Genomic DNA, 12,429 nt, shown 5'->3' on the forward strand with positions numbered 1-12,429 from the left:
TTTTAAGAACAATCCAAGGGTCAGCTCAGCAAACCCTAGAGTGAAATCCTTCCAAGATGTAGAATGGAAATTATTTTAGATAATACTCATCCCAGAATGACTCCATGCCAGCATTGTGGCTTTGCCTGAGGTCTCAGGAAGGTTTGGATTTACTATAAGCATATTGTTATGACAGCAGATCTTGGAGAACAATCAGTAGAATGACATTTCTACTGGGAGAAGATGCTTATCCTAAACTTCTATATTGGAGTATGTTTGAGATAAGATTGCAGTTTTTATAAAAAGAAACAGGGCACAATTTAAAATTCAGGTATAACTTTCATTATCTATTACATTTTCTGAAAGTGCACTAACATTACAATCAATTTTCTAAAAAATTTTTTTACAGAAAATCATTACTCTGAACTCATTTTGAAGGACTTATTTATTTAAATTGATAAACAAACCTATTGTATATTATAAAAAGTTATAGTTCAAAGATTCCAAAAGTACATAGCTAACATTAAAGGTACAACTTTCAAAAAGCACTGTACAGTATACTTTCCCATCCTTTAAAAATAGCTAAGTGACTTCCCTTTATTTATTTTTAACACACACACATACATGCTCATACACATCTGAATCCTGCCACTGCTGGTAGGTAGTAAGAAAAGCACCTAACCTAAAACAAGATTTAAAAATAAATACATATAAAGGAGCTAGAGAGAACATTCATATTATTAATAAGACGATGGTATAACATGGTAAAAATCCCCAAATTTTCTATTAACACATAAAAAATTATGGAAGTGCTGCATTTAAAATACAATCATGTTCTGCCTCAGAAGATCAGGTTGCTTAGAGAACTTCCCCCTTAGGAATCAAAGAAGAAGAAATGTAATTGGAATGATCTCTACTTGACTAGAAGACTGGAGACCTCATCACATGGAACTTGAAAAGCGCTGGGGACCATCTGTATATCAAAGGAAATCTTCCTGTTTCAAGTTCTGTCTTTCCATCACATTTGTTTCTCACATTCAGAATCATCATTTGGGGAATCCTTTTCTCTGCCCTCTCCATATTACTTTTTTAAAAAAATCAGGGAAAGCTTCAATATCCAAAAACCAAGATTACTATGGACCTCATACCATTTGTGGGGAAAGAGGGGGAATTTTGAACCCATTTGCCATAAGTCTTTACCATGCTTTCCATGATCCCCTCTTGCAAGGCTTTGCTTCCCTTCATTATACCAGTGTAATTTTAAACCACTTTGTCATGATTCCCTCTTTCAAGGCATTGCTTCCCTTCATTGTAGGTAAAGGTAAAGATTTCCCCTGACGTTAAGTCCAGTCATGTCTGACTCAGGGGGGTTGATGCTCATCTCCATTTCTAAGCCGAAGAGCCGGCGTTGTCCGTAGACACCTCCAAGGTATTGTGGCCGGCATGACTGCATGGAGCGCCGTTAACTTCCTGCCGGAGCGGTACCTATTGATCTACTCACATTGGCATGTTTTCGAACTGCTAGGTTGGCAGAAGCTGGAGCTAACAGCGGCTGCTCACGCCGCTCCCGGGGCTTGAATCTGGGACTTTTCGGTCTGCAGCTCAGTGCTTTTACACACTCTACCACCGGGGCTCCTTCCCTTCATTGTACCTGTGTAATTTTAAATCCCTTCGCCACAATCCCCTCTTGCAAGGAATTGTTTCCCTTCATTTTACCTGTGTAATTTTAAACCCCTTTGCCATGATCCCTTCCTGCTAGGCTGTCCTTTCCTCCATTAGTCCAGTATTATATTAAAAAGCTAGCAAGAGCACAATTTTGAGCCTAGGCAACTATTAAGGAGAAAATGCAGTGAAAGCAAAGTAGTGAGGAACACCCATTCCTCTACATCACTGAAATGCTGCTGTTAGGGAGGGACAGACCTCTCTCTCCACTATCCTGATTGGTGCTTTCTGATGCTGATTAGTCTGAGAAATGTAGCTTACGGCAAACATATGTTCCTCACTTCCCAAACTTCATTTGCGCACAGACAATAAATTATCATAACTGGGGAAAATTCAGGGGCTCCTGTCCCTCTCATTTTTAAGGCTTTTGGAGTGAAACTTACTACAGTGGTAGAACACATTTAACACTGTTAGCCCTCCCAAATTTCAGAATGTTTCACATATTCATGAATTTTTGGTGAATTTTCAAAGTTTCTATAAAAAATAATAAAGAAAATACAGTATATACTTACCTACTGTGAAAGTATTATTTCCTATTTAATTGTGTGGTCTTTACTTTGAAAGTAGTTCAAAGTATTAATTGGTGCTTTCTGATGCTGATGCAGTCTGGAAAATGTAATTTAGGGCAGGGCCTTTTGAATTCTCTGGTAGTGCATTTTGGGAACAGCACAGAATTCTGGGAAATCTCTCCAACCTCTACAGCAGCCAAGGGCTGACAATCAAAACTATTCTGGTCCAATCTAGCATTCACCACTCCATATTGACCCTGGGATAATTCATTTGTGTAGAGCCATTTCTTGTTGTGGTTCAGCCTGATGACAATGAGGGGTTTGGCAGGGCCTGGGAGACTGGGAGATGCAGTTTCAGAAGCAGGGGAATGCTGGATTCAGATAGAGCTGGACAGGAGATGTTATTAGAGCAACTGTGTGAAAGTACTGGTGTTTTGGAATCCAGCAGTCAGGGAGGTGAACTTTCACCTAGTGACTGCAGCTGAGATACCATGAGCTCATCCAAGGGAACAGTGGAGTTAGATAAACATTCCCAGCTGGCTCTGAGGGAGGAGGGAATTAGGTGCAGAAGAAGTGAGAGACTTCGTGGGAGAGATAGGGACAAGTGAGGGGTGCAGAAGAATGTGTTTATGTTTTGCAGACCTTAAAACAGAGTTCTTTGAGAGGATTTTAGATCTGCCAACATCGCTAACCAAGGAGGGTTGTTAGCTTAGTTCTCCATTCAAGTTTGGGTTGGAGACCCATATTTCATGCTCATGTGTTGGCTCCCTGTTCCATTTATTTTTCTGGGATTTCTGTTCCTGTTATGCTATTGGTTTTAAGCCTTATGTATTGGATTTATCGTGTCTTCATGTGACAGTTTAAAATCTTTGGATTTATCTTATCTTCATGCTTCAGTTTAACACACTATTCTGGGATGTATGCTGCCTGTGGATTATCTTCTGTACACAGTTTGGCCTGGCTTGTTGCCTATGACTGTTGCCTGCATTATTGACTCTTAGATCTTATTCTTTATTTACTTCATAGTGTTTTACCCTTTTATATGTGTTTTTTTTAATAAACTATTTTGACTTTTACACTTGGTGTCTTCTTGAGTGCTGTGAGCAAGGTGAAACCTTTCTGAGGTGCAACATTCCTCGTCTCACACAAAATCTTGGACTTGGTGGGATAGTTAAAAGTCTTACAAATATAGCGATACTTCGGTAATTCATGTAATTGATTAATAACTCATCCTCAAAAGGAACTCAATTTCTTGCATTCATCTGATTTCAAAGGATCAGATGATCTAGGAAACTAGATGAATGAACCTCAGTATTTTCTGAGTTTGTTGCTTTTAACGTTATCAATACTCTACGTTTTTCATAAGTAAGGGGACTAACAAATTAAAGGAATTCTGGTACAGTTTTTGGAAAGTTAGAAGTAAACATTAAAATATAATTATACTATGAACAAGATTAAAACAATTTAATAATAATTTAATGATAAAAATGAGTTAAGTTACAAAATAATTCAAAATAATACACTACCCTCTTAAAAGCCCTTTCCCTAAAAACCATCTGTTCTAAAACATGTCAATTTTTTAAAAAAGAAATATCAGGCTTTCAGTTGGAGAGATCTAAACATTAAAATAATTGTGAGGAATGTTGTCCATTATAGTCTGTCAACATCTGGAGGGCCAGATGATTCCCACCTCTAAATAGAGTTTCTCAGACATGTCATATCCTAGCTTGGCAATAAAATACAATGTATTATTTGAAAATTTGTGTCACTTTCTGTGAGACATCCCCATGCCTAGCACCAGATGTTAATCATCCACATAGCAGAATCAAATGATCTTAGCTTATAAATGAGTATTTAAAGAGACTAATTAGTATTAAAGGGGCACTGATTTTCCACTCTGCCCCTGTGGGAGCCATCTGGAGAACCATAGACCTTTCAGAAGTGCTTGCAAAAGTAAGTATCTGAACAGGCAATTTAAAACTCACATGTACAGCTGGTGATAACTCAAATTGTGTTTTAATATCAGATCCTATTAGTTAGCCATCCCATCTTTTTGTACAGGTTTAGGAATCAGGCCATTCTAAAATTATGCCAAACACATCTTTGTAAACATTTAAATCAAACAGACTGAAGAAACTTATTCAAATTAGACTTACAATGCAGTTCTATCCTTATGAAGTCTTTAATTCCCAGATTTTCTAAAAACACGCCTGAGGAAGCTGTGGTCTTAAAGAAAAAAGACACATCTGCACTAAGTTCTCCATGAAATGTGGGGAAATGAAGATATGAGGCTTCAGTGTTGAAGGAAGCAGCATTCCAAAACTCTCCTAATTGCACAAGGAGAAAAAGGTAAAAAAGAAAAACACAAAACTCAGTTACACATCTGTCTTATTTAAAAATGGATGATTGCAGTATATTAAACATGCATACAGATAATACCTGATGTCCCTTTTCACTTGCAAGTCCAGACCTCCTGGAGTACTGCAGGATACTGAAAGGATTGTGTTCTCCTACATGGTCTTGCCCATCTACTTAGGTCATCCATCAGTGTTTCTAAACTGTAGAATTAAGGCAGTTTGATACCATTTTAATATGGTTCAATGCTATGGAATCCTGGTATCTGCAGGTCAGTGAGGCATCTGCATTTTTGGCAGAAATAGCTAAATGTATTGTAAAACTTCAACTTTCATGATACCACAACATTGAGCCATGGCAGCTAAAGTAGTGTGAAACTGTGTTAATTCTACAATCTTAATGGCTATGCAGGAAAGAGCTTTCTTGATTGCTTTACCAGTATTATTGGACTTCATGTTCTGTGAAGTCCACTCTATCCCTTCTTGAATGGACCTCTGGAGAAAACAAAAGAACATTGGATTCCACAGAGATAATTGATAGAAATGTCCTTGGACCACTTTTTTTGCTGTGTTCTTTCCTCCCTTCATGATTGTACTCTTTATTGTTCTGTTTGCATTGCTAATTTTATGGCTCACCTCTGTTGTTTGAATGTGATTGTTAGTTTAACCACATTGTGGGCATTACTTCCAGTACTGAAAGGTAGGCTATAAATAGTAAAGTAATGAAATGAAAAAATAAATGTTTATATATTGGTCACAAAGTTTTGACCTTAGATACTTAATTGCACCCTCCCTAGCCCACCACTAAAGTAAGAAACCAAACAGAGAGGAGATCAGTTCAGTTCAGCAGCTGATTGAGGTGCATGGAGGATAATGTTTCCAGATACCTCTCATCAGTTGGGGGTGCTTTGATTGTGCTTTTCCTGCATGGCAGAAGAGGGGTTGGATGGCCCCTGGGGTCTTCCACTAAAATACTATTAAGTTTATGTTGGTTAAAAAGTTTGCCCATGTCTCATATATATACATAATATGTAATATATAACATAAACGTTCCTTGTGGTTTCATGCGAAGCCAGTAAAGGCATTATCATGGATGTTGCACTCTATCTCACAAACTAGATTCAACATTGTGAATAAGTCCTTTGAATTTCAGATTTAAATCCATGTCAAATTTCCCTCAATGCCACCAATGCCTTTGAACACAAGAGTCCACAGGAATTCAAAGATATTAACACTTACATTAAGACATCATGCAGCAGCCATCACCATTCCCTTCCCAATTCTATCATTCCTGTCAGGTGGGAATGGTATGAGAATGGTTACATTACATTTTTTTAATGTAATGGCCCTGCTTCAGGAGAGATCCTTGGGCCTGAGTATTTGCCAGACAGCTTTGCTGTCTTGCTCAGCCCTGGACTTACCCACAAGGAGACCTGCAGCCACACCCTCATTCTATCCAGCTGATCCAGCAGCTTCCAAGAGGAGAACGGCTGTGGGTACCATTACTGGAGGGTGGCACTGGCCAACATTACAGCCATTACAGCATTGCAGTCGGACCCATCGAATTGAAGTTGGTGCCATCCAATGCCTCTGTGGGGCTGGGAGCTTGTTATCATCTTTTGGTGTACTGTGGTGAGTCAACCTATTAAGCACTTTATCGGACTGAATTTACATTACTGCACTTTATTGGACTTTAACTTGCTCTTCCTAAGATATTGGACCTTCCTGGCGACATTAATTGCCCTAAAACCTGGAATAAATACTTAGTACCAAGCACTTAGTACCAAGCTGCTATCATTTATTTTTCAACATCTTGCTATTAATTGGGTTTAGTTTATTAATTTGGGTTTTAGCTGGGGTTAGGGAGGGCTGCTTAGGAGGTGGAGGAGGGTCAGACTGTTATTAGATCTGTACTTATTACCACAACTTATTTCGAGCAAAGATTAGTAGTCATATTTCGGGCAGACTATGTTGATGCACTTGGGCACTTTATCACCTAATGAATTATATACTGCTGTGATAGGATTAATACCTTTTGGCATTTTAATTGTGAAGTTATTATTGCCTTTTAACCCACAGCTGAACTCCCCTTACCACAATGATTTTATTACAGAAATTGATGAATTAGATCTTCCTCCACCTGTAGCATTTTGCACTTTAAGAACTATAAAGTAAGAAGGGAGGGAGTTACCAGAGCCTTCTTGTATATAATATCTTGGTAATTCCCAAGGTGGGGGATTGGGGGAAGGAAAGAGTGATTTTTAACGGAGGAGTATGGCACAGCAGAAACATAATTTTTGCCCATACCTAAATGCTAGCACCAACTCCATGATGAATCATCTAGAGGGAGGCTAGTCTTCCATTAGCCGAGGAGCCCCCATAGAAATAATTCAAGGGGGGAAGATATGGGAAAGAGAGGCCTAAATTAATTTGGCCTAGGGAAAGCAAGAGAGTTCTTGTATATTTAAAACAGCCTCCTGACATGGAAAACTTGGATATCCAGTTTGGCGGCCCCTCTGGACTAAAGGTGGTGCTGTTGAATGCCAGGTCTGTAAATGGAAAATCGGTGATTATCCAGGACCTCATCCTGGATGAGTGGGCAAACTGACGCGTATAATGGAGCCCTGGCTGGACGAGGCTGGGAGGCCAACCTCACCCAGCTTTGTCCACCAGGTTATGACATGCAGCATCAACCAAGATCTGGAGGGCAGAGAGGCGGTGTCATAGTGGTCTATAAAGATTCCATCCCCCTGACCGGAACCCCATCCTGCAGTCAACCTTGTTTGAATGTGTCCACCTATGATGACTTATGACCCATGTAGTCCCATTCCTAGTACTGTTGTGGCAGATGAAGAGGAAAACTTGGGTTTCCCACCGTTTCTGCCAGATTTGGAGCCCTTGCAGCTGCAGGATGTTTGCCCACAAGAAGTCAGACAAACAAGCCTTGAGGAGAAATCTCCCACATTTTCGCGCCGCCTTTATTATAATCAAGATAGACACGCGCGGGAGGCGACTCGCCGAAGCGCCCGGATAGCTGCCAGACAATTAGAAGATTAAGTCTACTTCCCTTGGGAAAGTTTAAGGAGTCCTGCATCTGGACAGTTTAGGTTTCGGTTCTTGTTCCCCAGAGAAAGTCTGCTTTGGCGGGAAAACAAGATCCTATATAGATGCTTGCCCACAAAGGGTTCCTTGCGGAGTCAATTCGTCAGCTTCGGGAGTAGATTGTGTGTGGACTACGCTACTCCAGTTTCCAGGACCTTGTTCTCGTTCCAGCCCTGCCTTGTTCCCCGGACCTCGCCACGGATTTCCCACGGACCCAGTTCTTGCTCCTCGCTTCTTGTTGCCTTGAATCAAGCCTTGTTTGCCAAGAATCTAGTTTGCTTCCTAGCCTTGCATTAAGCTTCATGGACTAAAGGACCTTGTCAATTCCCCTCACTTTGCTTGGCAAAGTGAGTGTTTCGGTTATTGGATTACAACTTTGGACCTTAATATTTCATATTGGACATTGTTTTCTTGGACTAATTTTGACCTTTCCTGAAAGGTCTACTTCTGAACTATTTTCTACACTTGCTTTTATTAACTTTATATATTTCCTCAATAAAGATATTAGATAGATTCTGGCCTCTGTGTATGGTTATTGGTGCTCTGCAGCCTGGGTCCTGACACCACCTGAGGGTAGGTGACTGGGACAGATTAGGGATTCTGTTAGTGTACTGACCACGCTGCTGCACTACAGTCTCCCTGCCTGAGCTAGCAGGGGTTGGAGTCCCAATGGCTTCTTGTGCTGGGGGACTTCAATGTCCATGCTGAGACCATCCTTACTGGAGTGGCTCAGGACTTCATGGCCACCATGGCAACCATGGGGCTGTCCCAACTAGTATCTGGTCCCACCCACAGAGCAGGGCACACACTTGACTTGGTCTTCTGCAAGGGATGGGAGGAAGGTGGTGGTGTGGAGGTGCTGGCCACCACTCCGTTGCCATGGACCGACCATCACCTGATCAGATTTAGGCTCACTGTGCCCCCTAACCTCCACAGGGGTGGAGGACCTATTAAAATGGTCTGTCCCAGGAGGCTTATGCATCCTGATGGATTCCTGTTGGCTCTTGAGGAATTTCCCACCACCTTGGTAGGTGATCCTGTTTATGCTTTGGTCTCTCTTTGAAATGGGGAGATGACTAGGGCAATAGACACGGTCGCTCTAGAATGTCCCCTCTCGAATAACTGAGCTAAACCATCTCGTTGGTTCAACAAGGAGTTGGAAGCGATGAAGCGAAAGAACAGGGAACTAGAGTGTGTGTGGTGTTCAGAACATAACGAATCAGACCGAACACGCCTATCTTCCTATTTAAGGGCATATGCTACAGCAATAGATGCAGCAAAGAATACTTTCTTTGCAGCTAATATTGTGTCCGCAAAAAAAATCCGGCGGAGATGTTTTGAGTTGTCAGAGGTTTGTTAAATCCCATCTCCCTGACAACTCGGCAGCCTGCTATGAAGCATTTGCTCGGTTCTTTGTGGACAAAGTCGCTCTGATCCACTCTGGTTTTGACACCATATTAATGGCAGCTTCTGAGGATATAACACAAGCATCTGCTTGTCCAGTTTTAATGGATTCTTTTCAATTGGTTCAGCTCGAGTATGTGGATAAGATGCTTGGAGAGGTGAGGGCTACCACATGCATCCTAGACCCCTGCCCTTCTTGGCTGGTGAACGAAGCCAGAGGGGGTTTGGCAGAGTGGGTGAAGGTGGTGGTGAATGCCTCCCTTCGCAAATTTCCAGCAAGCCTGAAAATGGCTGTGATCAAACTGCTGTTGAAGAAGCCATCACTGAACCCCACTTAATTGGACAACTATCAGCCTATTTCCAATCTCCCCTTCTTGGGCAAGGTCATGGAATGTGTGGTGGCCACACAATGCCAGGCATTCTTGGTTGACACTGATTTTTTAGATCCGGTGCAGTCTGGCTTTAGGCCGGGACATGGTACCAAGACAGCTTTGGTCACCTTAATAGATGATCTACACAGGGAACTGGACAGGGGGAGTGTGTCCCTGCTGGTTCTGCTGGACTTCTCAGTGGCTTTTGATACTGTAGACCATGGTATCATTCTGGGATGCCTCGTGGGAATGGGGCTCAGAGGTACTTTTCTGCAATGGCTCCTGTCCTGCATTCGCACAATTGAGACTTGTGCACCAGCTGCGCTTGCATGTTGGGAAGTCTGACTTGACCACAGTGGTCCATGCGCTGGTTACATCCTGTTTGGATTACTGCAATGTGGAGTTGCCTTTGAAGATGTCCCAGAAGCTACAATTAGTACAATGGGTGGCAGCCAGATTGATAACTGGGGCGGCATACAGGGAGCTTACTACTCCTTTGTTACGCCAGCTCCACTGGCTGCCTATATGCTACCGAGCCCAATTCAAAGTGCTGTTTTTGACCTATAAAACCCTAAATGTTTCTGGTCCAACTTACCTGTCCAAACGTATCTCCTCCTATGAGCCATCAAGAACTTAAGATCGTCCAGGGAGGCCCTGCTCACGGTCCCACCTGCCTCGTAAGCATGGCTGGTGGGAACGAGGTACAGGGCCTTCTCAGTGGTGGCTCCTCAGCTGTGGAACACCCTCCCTAGCAATATTCGGCAGGCCCTGTCTCTTTTGGGCTTCAGGAAGAACTTAAAAACATGGTTGTGTGTGCAAGCATTTAATGAATAAGCTTTATGACTCGACACGGCCTGAATTAAGGTTTATGTTTTAAGCTTGCATACTGTTTTTATAAAGTAATGCTCAACTGTTTTAAATGTTTTATTTTATTGAAATTTGTTATTGGCATTGAATTTTGCCAGATTTTGTAAGCCGCCTTGAGTCCCCTCAGGTGAGAAAGGCAGGGTAGAAATGCTGTAAATAAATAAATAAATAAATGTTATATCTGATTTTTTTATAAAGCTGTTCATACTATGTCTGTACCAGTTCTTCTATACCAACAGTGTGTGTGTGTGTGTGTGTGTGTGTGTGAAACTACGTGCTCAAGATCTAATCTGTAACTATTGATTATTCTTTCTTGATTCGAAAATTCATATTGGAAGCAGTATGAGGGAATAGGAGGAGTTTGAATCTTCTCTCATCTATTTTTGTTTAAATCTATAAATCTCCCAAAGCATTGGGATTGAAAGGATGTATTCCTATATAGGCTGTTACATAGTAATCCAATTATTGTAGAACTCTTCTACATAAGAAAAGCTTTCATTATTTTTTTTCTTTCAGAAAATTCTAAAATTTAGACTTCATTTGAAGGCCAGGTTCTTGGGGTTTTTTTCTATTCCTACTGGTTCCGTTCATATAGATTCTGTACAACTCATGCTAGAAAATGGAATATAATAGTGTGGGAAAGTGGACATGATTGTTCATTACATATCATCATCAGAATGTGATAGTTTACTATATATCATTAACAAAATAATGCCCTGTGGAGCCGTCTTAATTTTTCAGACTGATGAAAGCCAGAACAATGAAAGCCATCAACGATTCCTTTTGAAATGTGATGCAAACTAAATGCTTTTGTTCCAAGCATTACTGAAAACTGAAAAAGAAAGCAGAGTTTCTAATCTCACCACATCTGCAGTGCAGAGCTGTCTTATAGTGTACACTTGACATCTACAAAGAACTCATATGAACAGAGATACTTTACTTGCAAGGTGAGTAACTTAAACAGAGGCTAAGAATATATTGTGGCTTACAAAGATGAACATTCTTCTTATAAAAAGAAACTCCTCTCTGGGCTACACATGGTTTTCTCAGAAGCATAGCCTTTTTGAGTAATGGCTCTAAAGTACATTTATTTGCTCTTCCCCATATCCCTAAATAACAATGTCAATGTTTCTAAATAAACCTTTCCATAGTACATCAATATATAGTTGCATACCTGACAGATAGCTCAGACAGTAGACAGGGAATAATGTTTCAACTTCACTGCCCATGGCCACTGATTTCTTTTGTCTTCCTGGTCTCATTGAACAAAGAGTACCATGAACATGTAAAATACCTATTTGGCCTAAACAAATACCAAGGCCAAAATAATGAATGTGCACATTGGGTGAATCATAGTACGTACATTCTGTTATAGCACAGAATTCTGTATGTCATGGGGAGGGTTGTCTGTTTCTATCCTTGGAATCTAGATCTAAATGAAAATGAGACAAAGATGGATAATGATTACCTGTGAAATATGCTAGAGGGAAATGTTGAAGTGTAGCTTGCAGAAATCCTCGCTGTCTAGAACTCCACAGTAGTCCATCACTGGTAATTTCCTGACTAGGGTATTGTAATATGATCTACATGTGGTCCTGAAGAAGCATTGGAAGCTGAGGCTTGTAGACTCAGCCTCTGAATGGTATATCTAATAGACAGCATGCAATGCTTGTCTTAAAAGAATTGAATGGTTAACCAATATGTTTTTGGTCAGTAGGCTGTGTCAAATAATGGGAGAGAGCCTTCTCACTGTGACACCCCAACTGTGGAATGCCCTGGAAGCCCTGAAAAAAGCCAACACTCTTATCATTTAGGCACCAAATTAAATTTTGTCTGTTCACCAAAACCTTTGGGCCCCACTAATGCAGTTTACAGACTGTTGTTTGTCATTTTAAACATTTGTTAAATATCTGTTTTAAGTCCTTATTGTTTAATATGTTTTAGCTTATTGAAACAATCATACTATTTTTAGAATGTTTAAAAAATGTTCTAATGCTATTTAGAGCTGCATGATGTAGGGCAGGCTATACATATTTCAATGAATGAATAGATGGGGATGGTAGATGGATACTAAATCTTACTGTAGTTTGAATTGAACAACATCTAAATAAACACAGTTTA

General features: G+C 40.7%; 1 protein-coding gene across 5 annotated transcripts in view; it reads right to left on the reverse strand.

Annotated features, from left to right (window-relative positions):
* cntnap4 (contactin associated protein family member 4) overlaps positions 1–12,429 on the reverse strand; it is a 338,818-nt gene that overhangs the window by 53,817 nt on the left and 272,572 nt on the right. For all 5 annotated transcript variants that reach the window (XM_008103192.3, XM_008103191.3, XM_008103193.2 and 2 more), the window contains one exon: positions 4,367–4,537. In XM_008103192.3, coding sequence (XP_008101399.1) covers positions 4,367–4,537 — 171 coding nt within the window. The remainder of the gene's footprint in view (positions 1–4,366; positions 4,538–12,429) is intronic.

Source organism: Anolis carolinensis, chromosome 2, assembly GCF_035594765.1.
Source record: "Anolis carolinensis isolate JA03-04 chromosome 2, rAnoCar3.1.pri, whole genome shotgun sequence".
NCBI classification, from domain to species: Eukaryota; Metazoa; Chordata; class Lepidosauria; order Squamata; family Dactyloidae; genus Anolis; species Anolis carolinensis.